The following is a 23,376-nucleotide window of genomic DNA, read 5'->3' on the forward strand; positions in this document are numbered from 1 at the left end:
TTCATACAATTAAAAAGTGATGTTATATTGTTTAGTGGTTGATTTAATAGGTTTAATCATCGAAACTATTATGGATAGTGGAGGGAAAAAAATATTGAATATTGGTAATGTATGGATTTATAACTATTTGTTTTTAGCTTGAATATCTATTGATAAAATATGCTGCTTTAAATATAAAAATAACATGAATGATTGCTAAAATATAAATATTATTTTTTTAATATTTGATTGTTTAAAGGATGACTATTATCAATAAATTATTTATTTAAATTGGATGTAAACAAAGTTTATGAAGTATTTATATTTACTTTTTATGATGGTATAGATAGTGATTAATAATAATATTCAGAAGGAAACGAATAAATATATAAATAAATTTATGTGGAATAAAATGTGATGAGGTTATTTTTTACTTAGTTGATAAACAATCAATAATATTTTTCTTGTTTGGTTAACCACTCAATTAATTAAATATATGTCAATTAAGAATATTTTTACAATACCAGAAGCAAGCGAATTAATTATTTAGATTTAATTCAAAGTGCTTATTTAAAAGACTCTCAACATTTTCATTTATTTCTATTAATTAATTAGAATTCAAGTTCCTTTTTAACTTTCGCTGAAAATTCCAACAAAATTAGTTTGATTAGCCATGACTAGCAAGATTGTAGAGGATTTCATTGATCAGGATCCATTTTTGAAAGAAATTTTTAGCTTTTAGAAGGAAAAAGGATACATTAAAAAAAGATCATCAAAGCCAATTATCTAAGATATATCAATTTTGGATGAATAAGGAGATGAAAAGTTAGCTAGAATAAAGTTAGAACAAAAAGAGCAGAAATAGGAAAGTGGATACGATCAATTTGATAAATTAGAAGACGTTCCTAAAATAAAAGATTTGAAGCAATCCAATCCATTTAAGATTGATTTTTTAAAAGAAATTCAAAAATTAGTAGAGTAAAATGTTATCATTAAAATTTCAATCAGATCATTGCAAGAGAAGCTACAGATGTCTCTGATTTCAGTAGAAAATGAACAGCTTAGCAGATATATTTTTTACTACCTAGTATCATTTTAAATTCCTCAAATATTCGAATTATCTCCTGAAACTTTACAAGAATTTACAGATGCTAAGGTCTACATCAAACAGAAAATGGCTAAAAAATACTTAAAAACTTTCACTCGTCTTCCAAAACCAAAAGATTAACTAATTCACTACTTGCTTTTCACTGATATTTATCTAGCTAACATGCTTTGCTTTAAAATATTCAAGAGCGAAAAGGAAAAGTTTAACATTTGTTTCCTCTTTAACAGTATTCATTTAATCGTGTATGAAACAACTGGAATGTTTGTGTCAGAATCCTACATACATACAAGCATTGACAGGTAAAATTATCACTAAAATAATTAATTTTTAAATGCAATCTATATTAACTGAATTCAATCAACTAAGAAGAAATAAAGAAAAAGATATTTTCACTTTACATTTTTTTAAAAGATATTGAGAAATAATTTATGATTTCTTTCACATTTAAGCAGATAAGTAATCTTCAAGCTAAAAGAAATAATAAGCATTAAAGAAATTGATAAAAAATTCATTAAAATATTATTTTATCATTTTTTAAGTATTAACATAAAAAAAATATTTAAAGTTAATTTTGTTAGAATATTTTATTTTTAATCAAAGAATGATTAATAAAGCAGATAAAACTAACTATATTTTATAGGCATTAGATTAACATAAAAAGGCAAGTTACTTTTTGTTTTTTTGAATAAGCTTAAGAAAAAATGATTTCAAGCTTATATTAATTTGAATGAAGTAATATTTTTTAATAAAAGTAAAACATTTAATCAAAGATAAGTGTAAAGTATTTAAACAAAATAAGTATTAAATATGATAAAATGAAATTACTAAAAATGGTTACAAAAATAATAAATATAAGCTGCTATTTTATTTCAACAGAATTCAAGCAAATATTTTAAGGAAAAATATGATTTAATGAGGTTTAACTGTTAAAAGAATAGATTACAATATATAAACAATATGAATTTGCATATTTAATTTTAAGGTAAAAAAAAGGAATGCTTAAATGTATATTTTAATTAAAATTCTTGGGTCTAGTTCGAATAAATTTGAATTGCGACAAACCAATAAGAGTTAGTATAACCAAACTCATAAAACTCTTTTTAGGGTAAAATGTAATAACTTGATAAAGATAGATTACTTTTCAATAGGAAATTAAAACTTGTTAAAATCTATCCTTTTCCAAAAATTAGCAAATATGAGTAAATCAAACTAGAAATAAACTTATTTTAAGGCAAAATAAGAAATAATTATCAATTTATCTAAAGTAAAAAAAATAAGTAAATTAGCAAATAATAATTAAGATTTTTCTATTTTTTTTATTATTAATCTAATGAAAATATTCAATATTTATTTTTTGCTATTAAAATATTTTGATTTATACAAAATAAACTTCAATTAAAGAAAAATTTTCTATTTTTAATAATATTTTTAAAACAAGTTTTAAAGCAAAGTAAAGAAAGAAACAATTATTTAGTCATTTTTAAAATAAATATATTTTTAATTAATTAATTTATCAATTTATCTCTCACACCCGTATTTGGAAATGCTATTTTTTATTTGGCATATAGATTTTTCTTTTTTTAACTGATTTGAATAAAGAAGAACTTATTTAAAAAATTAGAAATGTTTTTAATTTTATTTATCCACTTTGTTTTATTTACTCAAATAATCAATTTATGATTTCACTTTTATTGATTAGATATTAAGTATTTTTTTTTTTCAGTGATTTTGAAAACTTAAAAGATTTTAGATTACAAAAAGAAGAATTGAAAATTTTAGTATGATTAATATAGTATGTAATCTTTTTTGAAATAAGTTACTTATTAAATATAATAAAAGAATTAGTTATTTTGTAATCTAAAATTTAAAATTAATTTTACATTTATTTTATTTACTTATAAAATATTAGATTGTTTACTTCAAAATTTATGGAATATGAGAGAGAAGAATATGTCCGCATTTAGAAGTTAATAAACTAGCAAAATAAAATTAAAGATGAACAATTTTTAGGGTTTTAGCTTCCAAAGCTACAAGAAAACACAATTATAGATTCTAATTTTCAAGATTATTTATCTAAGATGCTAAATCGCAAAAAGTAGACAAGAAAAAGATGTGTGTCTCAGACTTCTTTCTCAAAATCAAGAATAATGAGAGATGATTCTATTTCTTAAGCACCTTCATCAAACCACTAATCTTTTTCTATAACATAGCCTCTTTTGCAATCAAGGAGCGAAAAGAGAAGCATTTCTCATCAGAGAATGAGCAAAACTTTAAAAGAAGATGAAAACTCCCTCACGAACTAGAACAAAGTGGATATGCCCGAATTAATTGACTCTATAAAAGAATCATAAAGCACAGATAGAAAATTTTCTAGGAGAAATTTTAACTGCGCAAGCATAGGTCCAGCGTAAACAAACAAATATTTAATTAGTATAAAAAGATTAATTTACACCTTAACTTAGGTTACATAAAATAAATTAAATTAATTAATTTTAGATATTTTTGTTGCAAAAATAAGCAATCAATTTTTAAACTAAATGTAAGGCTTATTTTCCTTCTCACATTATTAATAAAATCTGTGGAAATAGATAATATAATTACTGATGATTCTCAATAATTCAATTTAAATTGCAATTTTTACACAAAACAATTTATGATTTTAAAAGTTAATAATCATAATCAAAAATACCATCTAAATTTTTTAAATATTCACCTTTCACAAACAAAAATCTTCTCTTCCCAATTTCAAATAAGAAGATATATTAATAAATAAATCCTATTATGATTTAAGGTTATTAATTTATAGAATCTAGAAAATTTTATTTAAATTTTAGATTAGAATCTATATTCCAAATCATCAGTCACAATCATCTTTTTTCAATCAAATAAATTATGTTTACAGATATTAATTATTAATGTCTTAACATTTTGAATGGTATTTCCTTCATTTTTGCAAATTTAAAAATTTATTAATCTAAAAAAATTGAAGAAACCATTAGCAAATAGAATTTATTAAATATTAAGATAAATAAGATGAAATTCTCTAGATAAAATTGAACAAAATCATTCAGAAAAGCATTAATAAAAAAATAAAAAATAAAAATGAGTTAATTCAAATAAATGGAGCAAAATATTTTTAAATTGTCTAGAAAAAATGATGAAATTTTGATTATTATTAATACATTCATATGCATTATAAATTAGTACATTGATAAGAACAAAAAAATTTTTAATGTAAATGACTATGAGAGTTTTTGAAAAATATTATTTTTAGGCATTTATTTTTGAATTAATTAAATATAAATAAAGCTATAAATAGCTATTTCATTTTTAAAAATCTACTCATTTCAATCAAAATAAGGTTTTAGATGAAGATTGCTTAATGTTTTTCCTACTTTGTTTATAAATAGATTATAAGAAGAAAATTACTGTAAACTAATATTACAAAAATCTAGTGTTGATTGAATACCTTTTATAATTCAAAATTTTATATCTTATGAAACAACTTTATTTTTTTAATTTATTTCAATAAATTTTGATTGTAAATTAACTAAATTTATTTTTAAAAATTTTGAAATTAAATTAACCTAATTTATAATAATCACTTTTATATTTTAAAAATAAGCTTTAAAATTGTTTTATTAAATTTGAATGCTTTAAATTTTTACAAAAAGTAATTTATTTTCCTATTAAAGCTTTTAATGAAATTTGAATTCATGTAAATTTTTCTCAATATTATTTTTAAAAATTTTTAAGGTGTAAATTTTAATTTTAGAAGTATTTTATTAAAAAATATTTATATATTTTATTATTTAAACTATAACAGAATGAGCAATGCTTTGAACAAGAAAGAAAGAGTGCTTGTTGGTATATCTTAGAATGTTCTTTAGCATAGAATTAACGTTACTGATATTGGAAGAGGAAATTTGTATTAATTATTAGAAGATTTAAAAAAAGAAAGATAGTAAAGAAAGGACTACAAACAATAAGATGTCTAGTAAAGGAAAATAGATTTGTTTTAATAATATGGATTGGATTATTAAGATAAAATTGCATTAAGTAGAGAACACTATATAAATAAAAATGATGAACTACAAAAGAAATTTTTAGAGAACATGATTGAAATGAACTACGTTTTAAGAAAGAAAAGAGAAAAAGCAAACACGCTGCCATCTTCTGAGTATACTATTTAAAATTTGAAGAGATTAAAATTTGAATATATGTAAGAAGAAATTCCTAATTTCGATTTAAAGAAAATAAATATTGGAGGAGATTATTAAAACTAAACAATTCAGCTAATAAACAACACAACTGATTAACCAGCTGATATCAACGATCTTTAATAATAAAAGAGCGAAATTCACCAAAGATCGATTAGCTTATAGAATTTGAAAAGATAGCAAAGCGAATAAGGAAGTAGTTTTCTTGATTCCACCTATTCAATGATTAGAATGCCAAAAATGATTAATCTAAACTAAATTTTAGAAGAGGATTCAGAAAGCACAAAAAATGCTCCAACCAATTAAGTTTAAAATCAACAAAATAATGCTTCAATCTTGAAAAAAAACGCTGGAATTATTAAGTAAGGAGATTAGATAAATTAAAATGATAAAAAATTTTCTCCGTAAAAAACAATAAATTTCAGTAAAAATCTAACTTAGTCAAATTTAAATCACCAAATGAGTAAATCTTACTATTAAAGATAATCAGATAACATGAAAAGTAATAGAAATTACTAAGAAGCATAGTAAGATAACACAAAAAGAAAGAACAGCACCATCTTAAGAACAGAACCTTCTCCAAATACAAAAAGGATGAATACTCAAACAACCTTCAGTCCCTCGATGGAAAAGAATTTATCTTTCTCATAAAAATTAAATAATTTGAACAAAAAGTTGAATTTAAATGGGAACTCTGATAAAGATTCATCTGAATCTCCAAGAAAAGGTATATTAATGAAATAATATTTCAATCTAATTTATTGATTTAACAAAAAGTGAATGATTTCAATGATGAGATCTATTCTTAGACAAATAGAAAAATCAATACTGTGATTATCACAAAAGATACAGGACCATCAGAAGAAGAAATATACGACAAATATCACAATAGAATAGGTGGAGGAAAAAATGTTTACGACTAAATGATCTTAGACCAATAGAAAAAAAATGTTTTATATAAATCAAATAAATCAAAACTAGAATAAATGCAGTAAGACATGATCTTTAAGTAAGAAGACAAAGACAAAGAATATGAAATATTATAAAACAGGTATCAAAAAACCATTAAAACCGCATACAAATCAAAAGAAGTTGCTAAAAAAATGAAACTTGTAATAAAAATCTATTTATCAATTTAAACTTTCCATAAAAATTTTAAAATGTTTTTGAAGAAATTATTCTTTATGTTATTAATGGTACTTAAAATTTAAAAAAAGTGATTTTAAAAACACAAGTTTAACATTTTTTAAGAAATTAAGATAAAAAATATTTTTATTTAATTTTTTCTAAAATAAATTGAACAATATAACTTTATAAATATATTTAAATTTTTTGTTATTTATAAAATAGATAAGCCATTAAGCAGATAAAATGATAGAAAGACTAAATTTTAAATGATGATGAGAAATAAATAGAAATAAAATTTAAAATAGAACTTTTAATTCAAGATAATGCCATTTAAAAAAATAAATTTAAAATATTTCAATAACAAATCTATTTTCAATTATAAAATCACTTGAGATTTATATCACTATTAAATAAATATATAAATAATTAATCTTTTGTTGTAAATATTATGATGTGTTTGTTTAGTTTTAAAAAGTAAAAATAAAAAATATTATTAAAATTGAGTATGTTTTTAGAGCTTATTTTGATATAAACTTTAAATTAATTGTTTTTAAAAGTAAAAATTTTGTATTAATTTTAAATAAAATAAAAAATATTTCAAAAATAAAATTATTTTGGACTTTAAAATCATGAAAATTTTATTATTATACAACAGAAAAAAGAATTTAATTAATTTATTTTTTTATAAAAACTTTGGTCTAGATTTAATTACTCAAGAAATAAATGTCTTAAAAAACTTACTTTTTTTGTTAATTTTAATTAAATAAATACATTTTAGTTTACTTATTTTAAAAATTAAGATTTTCAATTAATTTTAGAATTTACTTTGGCTTTTACAACTTTTTTTTAAGAAAAGAGTTGAATTTTTTGAATTACAAAAAAAATAAAATAGAAAAATAATGACTTATTTCTAGAAAATTAATGTTAATGTTTTCTATTTGCTTCATCATGAAAAGAATAGTAGCAACTCAATCAATATTTATATTTTGGGTATTTTAGAAAATAATATATCAGCTCTCTTTATATTTTGAATAATAAATCTAAATTAAAATGATAGAAATAAATTTTATCTCCATAGAAGAATCTTTATGATTGCTTAAATAAATCTTTCTTTAATTTTGATTATTCTTTTTAAATTTAAATGAAATTTTAGGAAAAAAATTAAAAAAATTATTAGATTACAAATAAATAAAATAGAAAAGAAAATTGACAGTTGAAGAATATTTGTTATATTTAAAAATTGTTAATTGATTTAGATTTGATAAATAACTAGATCAATATTGATTGATTATCCTTTTTAGCTATATCAACCATAAAATATATCTATTTTTATTATTATATATACCTTATATACTATCATTCATTTATTCATTAACTATATCTGATATTTTAATTTAGGATTTAATATAGATTAATCTTGCTTGCTATTACTTCAAAATACGTTTTATTGTTGGAGCTTCGTTATGTATTCCATTTTTTTGTAGGCGATTTCAGGCACGGTTTTTATTATTTGTAGGAATTGGGTGGATTCGGGAGTGCAATATATTTTTTAAATTAGATCTATGTCTTTAGTTTGGTTTTCGATGTTTTCTAGACAGGACTGGATGAATCTACAATCAATATCTTGATTACATATTTTTTCCATTGATTTTTTTATTTCAACAATGTTGTAAACTTTAATTTCTGGCTTAGCCTACAAGAAATCAGAATCTTAAAGGACGTTTGTCATTTTCATAAAAAGATATCTTAGCTTTTCTAGCTTAGTATTTAATATTTAAATTAATTGTTGGTTTTCAATAACGTTATGATCTGTTTCATCGATAAAGCTGTTGTGAAGCTCTCTTTCCTTTTGTATGAATTGTAAAACCTAAATTCTGGCTTGATCTTCTACACTCTTGCAGTTTTAACTGTGGAGGTCAACTATGTCTGCTGAATCGTATCTAATAAATTCGAAACAATTCTAGCAAAATGCCTATTCCAGTGTGATCTTCTTCAATTCTTGTTCTCTGAGGGCTTTTTCTCTCGAATACTTGTCCTAAACTTGGTTTTAACTAACTTCAATGTAACTCATCTTTTGTTGCTATTAAAGTTGTTGCTATGCATTCAAAGTTTGGTCTTGGCTCTAAAATATCTTTGACTTTTTTATTCTTTCTTCTGAATTTAAAAGTTCTACATTTTTGATATAGCTATGAGATTTATTCAATTCTTCATTATTGGTTTCTCCATTAAATATTTTTTTGTTATTTATGCCTGACTTTGTGGGACTTGAGAAAAACTAAGAGTTCGTATTAGTGTTATGAGAGCGTTTGACTCTTTCTTCTTGTAGTTATTCCTATTTATAATTCAAATTTTAGACAAATTTGCAAGAAACTCAAAGTGATAAAAATCATTTACTTAATGAGGGGGAACATGATACTTTTTAGAGTGCTTAACCTAATCATTTTCTTGATTTTGCTAATGAATCTCTGAAATATCTACTTCATTAAATGCTTAAGAGTTTACTATACTACTGGAAAAAATTGGCTTATGGCTTGATTTATTAGTGGCGCTTAATTGCTATCCATTGTTGCTTGGAGAAGCTAAGAATTTGCCTTGTTAATTACTTACTGGGGTTAAAAATCTGTCAGCCTTTATTATATTTAAAACATAAATGAGAATTTTATAAATGTTTTTAGTAAAAATTAGAAATTATTTACATTGTTTTTCAATGAGAAAATCTTTGAAGGAGAATTTTGAGAGCGAGGATTTGCTAATTATCTGTTAACTGTGATTTCAGGATAATCAGTATTGAATCTATTTTGATTTTGGAACGGCTCATTTTATTATGATTGCAATTAAGATTTATATTGGCTTTGGGATTGTTAATGGTTATCGAATCCATTGTATGTTCTGAGGTTCTTCTATGAAAAATATTAATTTGGAGCAACTGCTGCGCTTTGTTGTTGCTACTATTGATCAAAGCTATTATTTAAGAAATCAATATTTTTTTGATTCACATTCTATTCGTAATTGTGCTTTTTAAGTAATTCTAATTAAAACTGCTCAAAGTCGTTGTTGTTTTAATTTGGAGGAAATCTAGCTTCCATGTTAATAATCCCTCTATTTTCATAAAAATTCAGAGGCTTCTTGTTGCTCATCTCTCGCTTTTGATGCTTAAATTAAATGGAAATTTTCTTAATTATATTTTATTTTGCTAATATTTTTCACAATTGAATTTATTTATTTATTTCTTTCAATGAACTTTTTAGATTTTTATTGAATTATATTTTGTATGATTTTTTTTTCAATTTTGTTTTATTTAATTTTAAATGTTAATGCAAATTTACCAATATTACCACTATCAACCACAAATCAGCAAGCTTGAACAGTATTCAGAAGATATATCTAAAATAGATATATTTAATGCAACTCTATCCAATAAACAAGGATAAAACCTTATTCATTCCTTTATTAAACAAATTTATTACTAACCTAATTTATTCTAATTTGTATTTTAAATTTTGTCTTTTATTATCAATAAAATATTTTAAATTTAATCTTATTTGCACTTTAAAAACTTCTATATACCTTAAATCAGTAAGCTTAGAAGTATTTAATAGAAATGAAGCTCTCTTTAACAACCAAGGATAAAATATAATTCATTCATTCATTTACTAAATTTACTTTCCTAATTTTTTCTATTTGCAATTTAAACTTTTTATTGAATAGCAATAAAATATTTTAAGTTAAATAGAAGAATGACTCTTTAAAATTCACTATCTGCAATAAAATAGTAAGAATGAATTGTACTTAGAAGAAATACAACTCTATTTAATAGACAATAATATAAAATTAATTATTTTTCCTTATTTAATAAATAAATAAAAATTACTTCGTAGTTTATTCTACTTTGTATTTTAAATTTCTTAAATGATTTTAATATGTAAACTATTTATGATGAATCCACAAAATCAAGAATATATCAAATAAGTAAACTTGAAAAGTATTAAGAAAAGATCTAAAATAGATATATAACTCTATCAAATAAACAAGGATAAAACTTTATTCATTGATCTACTTAATAAATTAATTACAATCATAACTTATACTAATTTGTATTCTAAATTTTGTCTTAATTATTAGTAAAATATTTTAAATTAAAACAATTTTAAATCAACTACCTAACATAAATCAGTAAGCTTAGCAGTATTTAAAATAAATGCAACTGTATTCAACAACTAATGATAAAATATAATCATTCATTTATTAAATTACTAAATAAATAATTTATTTCCCTAATTTATTGTATTTTTAATTTTTCTTGATTATCAATAACATATTTTAAGTTAAATTTTAAAATGATTCTTTAAAATTAACTATAATCCAAAATCTAATATGCTTGAAAAGTATTCAGAAGCAACTTTATTTAATAGAAAACAATATAAAATTATTAATTCGTTTATAATTAAATATTTAATAAATTACTTAATAGTTTATTCTAATTTGTATTTTAAATTTTGTTAAATATCAATAAAATCTTTTAAATAAATTATTGATTTATGATTCCTCTAAATCTATAATCTACCAAACCAGTAAGCTTGAAAAATATTATGATTTACATCTAAAATAAATATATTTAACGTAACTCTCACAAATAAACAAGGATAAAACTTTATTCATTACTTTACTTAATAATTAGTTACAAGGCACTTTTTTTTGGGTTAAAAAGATACTTTGGGAATGCCTTAATTAATGAGCATTTACAGTATATATTTTATTTTTTAATATTTATTTTAAATGACTAATTATTCATTTTCATATCAAAAAATGATTTAATTTCTAAAAAATTAATTTTTAAAAACAATAAAAATATTTAATTGATCATTCAATACAAGACAGAGTTGATTAAGTATTTTTAAAATAATAATTGCCATAATTAATTATTTCACTTTAAAATGTTAATAAAATTAATTTTTATTAATATATTATCGCTAAAATATATTATTTTAATTCTTATTTTAGTCTAATTTGCCTCGAATTTATTTTAAAAATGATTATCATTATTTTAGTAAATGCTATTTGAAAAAATAAACAGAAAACAACAATTATAATTATTTTAGAAAATGCTCATAAATTATAAAAATTATTTTAGAAATAGAAATATATTATTATTATTATTATCATCATCAATGACGTAGTAATAATATTTATTATGAGAAAAAATTTTTTTAACCTTTTATTTTTATTTGAAATAGCTGATCAAGATAAGCTTTAAGCTAATATAAAGATAAGGGGATTTATATTTGATAAAATATATGATTAGAGAAATAGAAAATTAAATTTGTATCCTAAAAACTTTAATAATGAATTAACTAATTTTGTAATTCTATTTATAAAGCAGATATTTATTTATTTATTTATTAATTAATGGTTATTTATTTTTATTTTTTAAAATTATTAAATTTATTATTTAAATTTTACATAATAAAATGTCTGTATTATATTATATGTATTAGCAGTAATAAAATTTATTTTGATTTACTATCAATAAGAAGAAAAAAATTATAAATATTTTTATTAGTTTTTATTGTACCCTGATCAAGGTAGGTTAGATAATTCCTGATTAAAAAAAGGGAATTTCTGTTTGATAAAAATTTAGAACAGAGAAGTAGAAATAAAGTTATTAACTTTTTTTATTTTTTAATCATAACATACATGAAATATTCAAAGCCATAATCAAAACAGCAATTTATATTTATTTTTGTGTTATTTTTATTTTTTTAAATATAATTAACTTATATAATTCAAAATTCTACTCTAGAATAAAATTCTAATTTCTATTTATTTTTGGAAAAAATATGAGCAGTGTTTTCACTTATTTGTTAGATATAATAATTTATTTATCACTTGGCAATAAAATAAAATTAATAGAAATATCAATTAATTTATTCATAGAAAGTAATTTAGACAATTAATTAAATATTTGGATTATACCTTAATTAATGTAACTGAAGTCCTTCCATTTTCTAGATAATTTCCAGATTTAAAGAGCTTTAAGGGGCGTAATTAGGAAAGAGTTATAAAAAATAATTATGGTATATTCCAATAAAAGTGTTGGTTCGTTCATAGTTTTTAAGTTAGCTATTCCAAAACCAAATTTCTAATTTTTTTTATTAATTATTAGAAAGAACTTTATAAGATTAACTTTCTATCTTTCTATCTCTTTATCTATCTATTTATCTAGTCTGTCAATTTATTTAAGATATTTTTATTTTTTTATTTCTATCAACTTATTATTTTCCATTTTTTTTTTTGTATTAATTAACGTGCACATAAAATTCAAATTCCTATAAAAGTTCTCAATCATAACTATACTGTTTATGAAAGTTAAGTCAAAAATGTGTGCTATTATTATAAATATTTTAGCTTATATTGTAGGTATTTTCAATTCACCATATACTTAGTGAATAGGATTATTATCAAAATTGCTGATAAAAATAAGGAACTAAAATTAATTAAAAAGAATTTTAAGTTTAAATGAATCAATAAATATTCTTTGGATATTCAAGGTATTCTACTTAACTTTGAACAAAAATTGATCATATATACTCATTATTTTTTTAAAAAGAATATGTTTAATAGTAATGCAAGAATTTAAACTTTTTCATGAAACTAAGCACAAGCAAATAAAAAGAAATTAGCTAAATTATTTTGGTGTTTTATTTGATAAATAGGCTTTATTTAATATTGAAGAATTAATTATTTAATACTTAAATAATGAAGAACTACTGAAGAAAATAATAAACTAAAAGTTAATAAGGTTTAATCAGAAATATATTTTTGACCAAAAAATTTAGAGGCAATAGAGCTAAGCTGATCTAAGCTAACAAAGCTATTTGAGAGTTTAAAAAAAGGTAAATTTTATTCAGAAATAATAAATAAATAACAAATAAAAAAAGAAAACCAATAATTGAAAAATGAGAAAACATATCTTAATACCTCTATTAACAGCTGTTGCTTTACTTTCTGCTGCAACATATTTTGTTGCATCTGCTAACAACTAGAAAGGTAAACTATTAGATGAATAATGTGCTTAATTAAGAGTGAATGTAGGAGAAACCGAAACAAAATATATCTTGGATAACTAATGCGATGTTTCTGTACAGTATACTATTTCCTTATATGATTCTGACATTGATGCCGATTTTAGATTAATTTCATGTCAGCCAAAACATAATAAACATGTTTTTATTTATGGTAATAATGTTTAGTATAGATCTGTCGGTCAAACTGTACATATTTTAAATATACCATCTAATGCATTTATTTTATAAATTTTCCTATTGTATTTATTTTATATTATAATCCTATTGTATTTATTTAATAGTACGGTCAACATGTATTTATTTAACATAGTATGATTACTGTAAATATTTTATATATGCCTTCAATGTATTTATTTTATATAAAAAAAATTAAAAAAAAATAAAATTTAACAATATTTATAATTCTACTAAGTCTATATTTCTAACTCAAAAAATAATTTTCTGAGTATATCTATAATCTAATAAGCTAATTAAATAAATTTAAATATAAAAAGATAAATACCATTCACTTCCAATTTTTATATACAAAGAAAAGAAAAAGGGAGAAAATAAATTAAATTTAAGTACACAATTTTTTGAATATAATAATGCTTTTATTATAATTAGAATTTGATTAAATATTTATTATTTAAAAAAAAATAAAAGTTTTATTTATTAGTTATATTTTTAATTTATTTTATTGATATTTAAATATAAAATATAAGTATTTTTACTTAATAAATACATATTCAGTTGTTTTAATTTTGTTTTAATAGCTTTTTGTTATACTTTTGATTGCAATTCAAATATATATTTTTAAAATTAGAATTTGATTAAATATTTATAATTTAGAAAAAAATAAAAGTTTTATTTATTGGAATTTTTTTAATTTATTTTATTGATATTTAAATATAAAATATAAGTATTTTTACTTAATAAATAAATATTCAGTTGTTTAATTTTGAAATGACCAATTTAATAGGTTTAATTGTATTTTAATTTATCTTTATTCATAAGATTTTTACTAAGCTCACAAAAATTTTAAATATTCTTCCTATTTTTAATTACTTCACCATTTTAATTTTAATAAGAGTTTATAGTAATGCATAATTTAAATAAATCTTTAAAATTTTTAAAATATAAAAGCTTTTTACTTAAACAATAACTTTTTCAAAATTTTATCTATTAAATTAATGACTATAAATTTTAATCAATAACTTATTTGTTCAGAGAATCGAAACTTAAGCCTACCTTTTAGCTAGCTTCTACTTTCTTATTGCTGTTTATATATTAGACCAGTTAAAATATTAATTTAATTAATTTGCAACACTATAACTTATATAAGCCAATTAATTAGTAATCAAACGAAATTAACAAAACAATTAATATGTTTTCTGATTAAGAAGTAATAAGCAGTTAAAACTGCATAGTTGGATTACTTTAGGGAATAGATATTTTTGGAGTTGGTATCAACATAAGATTTAACTAGTAGAGCAAGCACAAAACAGGTTTTGGAGGTTTTATTACCTTGGTTTTAACTACTTTGCTTCTCATTCTTTTCATTTCATCAATTTAAAACATCATCTAGAAATCAAATCCTTCAGTTATTTATCAGGAAGATTTTGTTTCTAATCCATCAAGGTATAACTTAACTAGTGAGAACTTTTCGTTTGCAATCACTTTACTTGATGCTAGCTTTAATCCTATTAATGACAAAAGCATTTTTAGAATTGAAGGTAATTTTCTGTATAAAGAACCACAAATAAATTCTGATGGTAGTGTAGGAGAACCTGTTTTTAAGAATAAAGTGATTGAATTTGAACTCTGTACTGAATAGAGCTTTTAAGTCTAAGGTACTGAAAGTTACTTCTTGAGTTTACAATATTAAAGTATGTATTGCTTTAAAAACATCGACGATTACTATCTCGTTGGACAATTTGAAAAGGACGAATTCTCTGTGATTTAAATTAATGTTATTCCTTGTGATTAATCTGATCCCAATAACTAAGTTTAATGCATGGAGGAGTCTAAAAAGAAATAAATCCTTTCATAATCACTATTACAGGTGTATTACATCACTCGAATAGTATAAGTCAGTAGCAAATCGTAACCATTCAAGCCTATGGGAATCACTTATTTTTGGGAAAATAATATCGACTTTTAGTAGAATATAAGCTTAATGTTTATGAAAACATACGTTTTAGATGATGACGGCTTGATATTTGAAAATAATGTCTAAAACAACTCTTTACTATTTAGCAGCGAGCGTACTATGTTGTCGAGTAAGAAGGATTTTTCAATTTATTAAATAAGCTTGTATTTGGAAAAAAACAAAGAGAAGACTTACATAAGAAAATACTAAAAGATTTTTGATTGCTTTTCTTCTATTGGAGGTATCTATAATGTCTTGTTTGCAATAGGATGCATATTAGTTTAACCATATTCATAAATTTAACTAAATAGAAAACTCTTTAATCAAACTTTTAAAGTTAGTAATAGTTATTAGGAAAATCAAATGAATGATAGTAAAAGTTCAAACACATCTAATAAAACAGATAATAACATTGAATCAAAAAATAAAACCCTAAAAAATCAGGCAGATCTCTCTTACAAAAGCAACAAATACAAAACCTAAAAACTTTAAAAGGCAAACATATTTTTCTAGAACTGCTAAGAAGAAGCAGAAATGTAAAATTAAGAATAAAAGAAATCAATTATCAACATGCTCAAATCGAAATTTATAGGAATTAAAATAAAAAGTAGTGAATATCTTGCCTATTATTTTAATTGCTTTAAAATCTTTAACAATGAGAAGCTTGAAATAATAAATTTTGGAACAAAACAGATACTAAATTATACAGATATTTGTTTTATAGTAAATAAATTGATTGAATTAGAAAAGTTAAAAGCATTACTTCTTAATGAATAATAAATTTATTTATTTGATTTCATCCCTAAGCCTTAAATTGATATAAGCATCATAAGAGAAATTTAATAAAACTAAAATGAAAGAGTTTCAAATATAAAATTATAGAACTCAATTTAATAATAGCAAGATAAAACATAAAAAATAAAAAATGAAATCTAAAGCGAATTAAATAAGCAGTTTAACATACTTTCAATCCAAACAAAAACAACATATGAAAAGGCAAAGGATGCATAATAGGCATTTAACTAGATTTACAGAGATAAGCAAAAGAACTCCAAAATAGATTTAAAATTAATCTAATTACTTGACTAAGAACTCGTAGAATTATTTGATGGTAATGCATTTTAAGAAAAGAATTTACATACAACATTATCATTTAATCAGCAAATAAGTAATGTAAAATAAAAACATAATCCTTACTACTCACCCGTATATAGTAGGCGTGATAGATTGTTATCAAATAAAATTCCAACTCAATTTAGTAATGTTTTAAATTTCAATGAAGAACTAAAAAATAGAAAATCTAATGATGAAGAGTTTTCCTAAAGTGAAGATGTGACAGAAACAGATACCAAATTGTAAACTTACTATCCTAGAGCTAAAAATTTCATTCAAATTACTAATCTAAGAAATCTAACAATACAGAAAGAAATAGAATCATCAATTTTGCAGAAAAAAGATATAAAAAATGAAAATTTTTGATAGTGTAATTTTAGTTGATAAGTATGTTAACATTCAAGTTTAAAATTATTATGAAAAGATTAAAATAAAATATTTTCTTATTATATTTTTTTTAAAAATATTTAACTATGATAAAAATTATTTGTTTTATTTTATGTAAAAATATATTTTATGATAAAATAATAACTATTTTAAATAAAAGAGATATAATTTGTTAAAAAAATTATTTACTGCAAAATTTTAATAAAATAAATTAATTTAAAATATAATTTCAATAAATATTATCAATCCTTAAAACAGGAACAGCAATATTTTAGAAAATATTTTTTATTGAATTTTTAGTAAGTTATTGTGGTAAATTATTTAGTCTAATTTTTTGGATATAAATTACTTACATTGGTGTTAAATTAGCATCTATTTATTTTATAATATTTAATGATTAAAATATATAATAAATAATAAAAATAATCAACCAAATAAATAAATGTTTTTAATGTAAGAAATTGAAATACTGAATAAATTGTATTTCTTATTATGCTTGGGTAATAAATATATGTCTATCTTTTACTTATAATTATTTAATTAAATTAATTAATTAATAAATAAAATAAAATCAATTGTTCAAAATTATCATTAACTAAATAATAAATTAATCAAAAAAGTAAGAATATTTTAATTTAAAGTAATTAGTTATGTTTGCTGAATCATATATTTACAACAAATAAAACTGTATATTCGGATTACTTTAAGGGATTGACATTTTTGGTGTAGGTATTAGTATAAGGTTTAATTAATAGAGCAAGCACAAGACAGGTTTTGGAGGTTTAATTACTTTAATATTGGGTGGCTTATTATTTGTTCTTTTAGTTTAATCTATTTTATCAATTATTAATAAGTCAAATCCTCATGTAATTTTTTAGTAGGACTTTGTTTCTAATCCATCGCGATATAATTTAACTAACGAGAACTTTTCATTTGCAATAACATTGCTTGATTCTTAGTTTAATCCAATATATGACAAAAGTATATTTAGAATCGAAGGTAATTTTCTCTACAAAGAACCATAATTAAATACTGATGGTAGTGAAAGTACTTCTATTTTTAAGAATAAAGTGATTGAATTTGAGCTCTGTACTACGTAAAGCTTCTAAGTAAAAGGCACAGAAAGTTATTTTTTGAGTTTGGATTACTAGAGCATGTATTGCTTTAAAGACATCAACGATTACTATCTCGTAGGCTAGTTTGAAATGGAAGAATTTTCAGTTATTTAAATTAACGTTATCCCTTGTGATTAATCTGATCCTAATAATTAAGTATAGTGTATGGAAGAATCTAAAAAAAATAATATACTTTCTCATGCTTAATTATAAGTTTACTATATAAACCAGGTAGTTCAAGTTGAAAGCCAATAGCAACCATTCAAGCCTATGGGAATTACTTATTTTTGGGAAAGCAACATTGATTTTTTATAGAATATTAATTTAATGTTTATGAAAACATATATTCAAGATGATATTGGAGTTATTTTTGAAAATAATGTTTAAAATAGTTCTTTACTTTTTAGCAGAGAGCGTACAACTATGTCAAGCAAAAAGGACCTATCGATTTATTAACTTAGCTTGTACTTAGAAAAGAACAAAGAATAAACTTATTCAAGAAAATACTAGAAGATTTTTGACTGTTTTTCTTCTATTGGTGGAATCTACAATGTTCTATTTGCTATAGGTTGCATAATTGCTCAGCCTTACTCCTAAATTTAATTAAATAGAAAACTGTTTAACTCTACTTTTTAAGTTAATACAAATGATGGAAATAATTAACTAAACGATAGTCAAAGTATTATCAAATCAAATACCAAAAAAAATAATTCCAAAAAAGAGGAAGCAGAAATTTAAAATGATTTAAAAAACAATAACGATAAATTTTAAATAGATAAATTAGAAAAAGCGAACTAATTTTTTAAAGGATCTTAAATTGATGAAATTATAGAGGATAATGAAAGCAGTAAGTCAGTTCTTGATTTGTTCAAGTAGCAATTTAATGTAATTAAGATTTAAACTAGAGAATATTTATCTTAATATTTTAGCTGCTTTAAGAGCTAAATGAGAGAATTGATCAATTTTGGAACAAAGTAAATATTTGGCTACACAGACATTTGTTTTATTGTAAATAAGCTTATTGAATTAGAAAAGCTGAAGGCGATTTTGCTAAATGAAGAGTAGATTAAATTATTTGATTTTATTCCTAAGCCTTCAATTAATCATTAATTTATGAGATAATTTGGAAAGAGAGATAATAAAGTGGGAAGATGCTTAAAAAATGATCCAAAAATGTAAACTCAAAAAAATGAACAAAAATACTAAAGAAATTAAGAATGTGTTCAAAACCAAATACTAAATAAATAATTTAATATTTTATCAGTTTAAAATAAATCAAATTATGAGAAAGCGAGGCAAGCGCAGTAAGCTTTTAACAATATTTACAGGAATAAACAAAAGTAATCTAAAATTGACATGAAACTAATTCAGCTGCTTAATCAAGATTTGATTGAATTATTTGATAATAATATATTCTCACAAAATAATTTGGCAGGCAGTGTTTATTTATTTAATTCATCAATTAGTAGAACAAGATAAAAAATTGACTAATCTCCGATATTCAATCAATAAAACAGATTTTCAAAACAGTTCTTTAATAAAAACTTCAAAAAATTTAACAAAACTTTGAATTTTAGTTAAGAATTTCAGTATGAAAATGATTGCGAAGTAGACTTTTTTGAAAGTATTCATGAAGCCTAATTTAATGAAATTACTGAAGCAGATTAGATTATTTAGAATTACTAACCTCAGCGAAAAAACTTTATATCATATACACAATAAAAAAACTAGGTATTTTAAAACGATTTTTAACTAAAAAAGCAATTATCAAATAAATAATGATCAATTATATTGTTTGATAATTATAAATAAATAATTAAATAAAATTTAAAAGTCTTTATTTCTCATTTGCTTTATTTTATTTCTACCTATTTGTAATATAATATTAGAGTAGTTTGATTAAATGAGCTAATTTTTTTGTTAAAGTTTTATTATTTATTTTTTAAACAAGAAAAATAGTCAAAAATGCATTCTAAAATAAAAATTACTTTGCTTTGATAACTGAATATAATTAACTTCAATTTTTTAATCTATTTTTTTGTCACATGGAGGTCTTTCATGAATAGCTTTGAATGTATTCTCATAATAAATATTTCTTCAATTACAAAATCATTAAAAATATATTTTATTTGTCACATAATTACCCTCATTTTACAAATTTAATTTGATTCATAAATACATATAAAATAACAAAAAATATGATATAACTTATTTATTTTTCAAAATTAATGACTATGTCTGTTTAGCAGCAAGAGTAATATTTTTAAATTGTAAAGTGCTATTAATAGGAACAACATTAGTATGTAATTTAAATAAATGTCTAAAAATTTTTAATTACCAGAGCATTTGACTAAAATAATTACTTTTTCAAACATTTAAACATTCACTAATGAAAATTAGTAACAATAAATTTTATCAATTGAAATTATTGGCAATAAATTTTACTCCATAAAATTTATATGTTAAGAGAAGTGATGCTTAATCCTACTTTCATAGCTAGCTTCTACTTTATTATTTCTGTTTTAAATATTAGACCAGTTAAAAGACTACTTTAATTCAATTCAATCATTCTAAATAAAATAGAAAATTAATAAATAGTTAAACAAAAAAAGCAAAACAAATAATATGTTTTCTGATTAAGAAGTAATAAGCAACTAAAACTTTATACTTAGATTGCTTTAGGGAATAGACATTTTCGGTGTGGGTATCAATATAAGATTTAATTAGTAGAGCAAGCACACAACAGGTTTTGGAGGTTTTATTACCTTGGGTTTAATTACTTTACTTCTCATTCTTTTCATTTCATCAATTTAAACCATCATTTAGAAATCGAATCCTTCAGTTATTTATCAAGAAAATTTTGTTTCTAATCCATCTCGCTATAACTTAACTAACGAGAACTTTTCATTTGCAATTACTTTACTTGATGCTAGCTTTAATCCTATTAATGACAAAAGCATTTTTAGAATTGAAGGTAATTTTCTGTATAAAGAACCACAAATAAATTCTGATGGTAGTGTAGGAGAACCTGTTTTTAAGAATAAAGTGATTGAATTTGAACTCTGTACTGAATAGAGCTTTTAAGTCTAAGGCACTGAAAATTACTTCTTGAGTTTGCAATATAAAAGTATGTATTGCTTTAAAAACATCGACGATTACTATCTCGTTGGGCAATTTGAAAAGGATGAATTCTCTGTGATTTAAATTAATGTTATTCCTTGTGATTAAACTGATCCCAATAACTAAGTTTAATGCATGGAGGAGTCTAAAAAGAAATAAATCCTTTCATAATCACTATTGCAGGTGTATTACATCACTCGAATAGTATAAGTCAGTAGCAAATCTTAACCATTCAAACCTATGGGAATCACTTATTTTTGGGAAAATAATATCGAATTTTAGTAGAATATAAGCTTAATGTTTATGAAGACATATGTGTAAGATGATGATGGTTTAGTATTTTAAAATAATGTCGAAGATAATACTTTATTATTTAGCAGCGAGCGTACAATGTTGTCCAGCAAGAAAGACTTTTCAATTTATTAAATTAGCTTGTATTTGGAAAAGAACAAAGAGAAGACTTACATAAGAAAATACTAAAAGATTTTTGATTGCTTTTCTTAGATTGGAGGAATCTATAATGTCTTATTTGCAATAGGATGCATATTAGCTTAACCCTATTCATAAATTTAACTAAATAGAAAACTGTTTAATCAAACGTTTAAAGTCAGTAACAATAATTAAGATAATCTACTGAATGAAAGTTAAAGTTCAAACAAATCAAGCAAAGCAAACAAAATAAGTAAAAGCAAGGAAATAAAAAAGAGCGCCCTAGAAAATCAAGGTGATCTTTCTTGCAATAGTAATAAATACTAAAAAAAAGAGCTAGAAAAGGCTAACAGATTTTTTTAGAATTGCTAAGAAGAAGTAGAGGTTCAAAATGAAGAGTAAAAAAAATCAATTGTAGACATGTTCAAATCGAAATTTGTAGGAATTAAAATAAAAAGTAGTGAATATCTTGCCTATTATTTTGATTGCTTCAAAATCTTTAATAATGAGGTGTTTGAAATAATAAATTTTGGAACAAAACATATTCTAAATTATACAGATATTTGTTTCATAGTAAATAAACTGATTGAGTTAGAAAAGTTAAAAGCATTGCTACTAAATGAACAATAAATTTAGCTGTTTGATTTCATCCCTAAGCCTTAAATTGATATGAGTATCATAAAAGATATTTAATAAAACAAAAATAAAAGACTTCCAAAAATAAAGCAATCGAACTCAATTTAATAATAGCAAGATGAAATCTTAGAAATAAAGAACAAAAGCTAAATCGGATAAATTAAGCAGTTCAACATTCTTTCAATCTCGAAAAAATCAACATATGAAAAGGCAAAGGATGCATAATCGGCGTTTAACTAGATTTACAGAGATAAGCAAAAGAACTCCAAAATAGATTTAAAATTAATCTAATTACTTGACTAAGAACTCGTAGAATTATTTGATTGCAATATGCTTTAAGAAAACAATTTAATTACAAATTTGTCATTTAATCAGCAATTAAGCAAAATGAAAAAAAGAAACAGTTATTACTACTCACCTAGACAAGATAGATTATTATCAAATAAATCTCCAACTAGATTTAGTAATTCTTTTAATCTCAACGAAGAATTGAAAAAAAGAAAATCTAACGATGAAGACTATTTCTCAATTTATGATGCAGTAGAAACGGATTCCAGATTATAAACTTACTGTCCAAGAGCAAAAAACTTTATTGAATATACTAATCAAAGGAATATAACAATAGAAAAAGAAATAGAATCATTAAATTTACAGAAATAAGAATGATAATATTGATAAAGTGTAATTAATTTTTGTTGGTAAATATTTTAGCATTGAAACTTAAAATTAGTAAGAAATGTTTAAAATAAATTATTTTCTCATTAGATTTTTTTCAAAATATTTAACTTAAATTAAAAATTAGAAATTTTATTTTAAATAAAAATATTTTTTGACGAAATGATAGCTATTTTTAATAAATAGGAAATAATTTGTTAAAAAATATTATTTACTGTAAAGGTTTAATAATTATTAATTTAAAACTTAA

The 23,376-nt window shown here is 21.8% G+C and overlaps 7 protein-coding genes across 7 annotated transcripts; 6 read left to right on the top strand and 1 right to left on the bottom strand. All coding sequences in view use genetic code 6, as the record gives it.

Moving 5' to 3' along the window:
* Positions 1-652: 652 nt before the first annotated feature.
* Positions 653-6,705, top strand: TTHERM_00713260 (hypothetical protein; the record flags this gene model as incomplete). Its single annotated transcript, XM_001025878.2, has 5 exons — positions 653-1,386; positions 2,997-3,494; positions 4,914-6,034; positions 6,085-6,419; positions 6,658-6,705. The coding sequence occupies 5 exons, from the start codon at positions 653-655 to the stop codon at positions 6,703-6,705; spliced, it is 2,736 nt and encodes a 911-aa protein (XP_001025878.2).
* Positions 6,706-7,867: 1,162 nt separating this feature from the next.
* TTHERM_00713270 (hypothetical protein) lies at positions 7,868-9,572 on the bottom strand (the record flags this gene model as incomplete). Its single annotated transcript, XM_001025879.1, has 3 exons — positions 7,868-8,767; positions 8,830-9,063; positions 9,132-9,572. The coding sequence occupies 3 exons, from the start codon at positions 9,570-9,572 to the stop codon at positions 7,868-7,870; spliced, it is 1,575 nt and encodes a 524-aa protein (XP_001025879.1).
* Positions 9,573-12,951: 3,379 nt separating this feature from the next.
* On the top strand, positions 12,952-13,388 carry TTHERM_000713279 (hypothetical protein; the record flags this gene model as incomplete). The annotated part of the gene is made up of 3 exons (XM_012800531.1): positions 12,952-12,983; positions 13,043-13,328; positions 13,374-13,388. The coding sequence occupies 3 exons, from the start codon at positions 12,952-12,954 to the stop codon at positions 13,386-13,388; spliced, it is 333 nt and encodes a 110-aa protein (XP_012655985.1).
* A 3-nt stretch (positions 13,389-13,391) lies between these two features.
* On the top strand, positions 13,392-14,133 carry TTHERM_00713280 (transmembrane protein, putative; the record flags this gene model as incomplete). The annotated part of the gene is made up of 3 exons (XM_001025880.2): positions 13,392-13,706; positions 13,802-13,813; positions 14,056-14,133. 3 exons carry the CDS (start codon positions 13,392-13,394, stop codon positions 14,131-14,133), a joined length of 405 nt encoding a protein of 134 aa, XP_001025880.2.
* A 753-nt stretch (positions 14,134-14,886) lies between these two features.
* On the top strand, positions 14,887-17,130 carry TTHERM_000713289 (ubiquitin-conjugating enzyme family protein; the record flags this gene model as incomplete). The annotated part of the gene is made up of 1 exon (XM_012800532.1): positions 14,887-17,130. The coding sequence occupies one exon, from the start codon at positions 14,887-14,889 to the stop codon at positions 17,128-17,130; it is 2,244 nt and encodes a 747-aa protein (XP_012655986.1).
* Positions 17,131-17,801: 671 nt separating this feature from the next.
* On the top strand, positions 17,802-20,048 carry TTHERM_00713290 (ubiquitin-conjugating enzyme family protein; the record flags this gene model as incomplete). The annotated part of the gene is made up of 1 exon (XM_001025881.2): positions 17,802-20,048. The coding sequence occupies one exon, from the start codon at positions 17,802-17,804 to the stop codon at positions 20,046-20,048; it is 2,247 nt and encodes a 748-aa protein (XP_001025881.2).
* An 843-nt stretch (positions 20,049-20,891) lies between these two features.
* On the top strand, positions 20,892-23,117 carry TTHERM_00713300 (ubiquitin-conjugating enzyme family protein; the record flags this gene model as incomplete). Its single annotated transcript, XM_001025882.1, has 1 exon — positions 20,892-23,117. The coding sequence occupies one exon, from the start codon at positions 20,892-20,894 to the stop codon at positions 23,115-23,117; it is 2,226 nt and encodes a 741-aa protein (XP_001025882.1).
* Between the last annotated feature and the right edge of the window lie 259 nt (positions 23,118-23,376).

Source organism: Tetrahymena thermophila, assembly GCF_000189635.1.
Source record: "Tetrahymena thermophila SB210 genomic scaffold scf_8254104, whole genome shotgun sequence".
Taxonomy (NCBI): Eukaryota; Ciliophora; class Oligohymenophorea; order Hymenostomatida; family Tetrahymenidae; genus Tetrahymena; species Tetrahymena thermophila.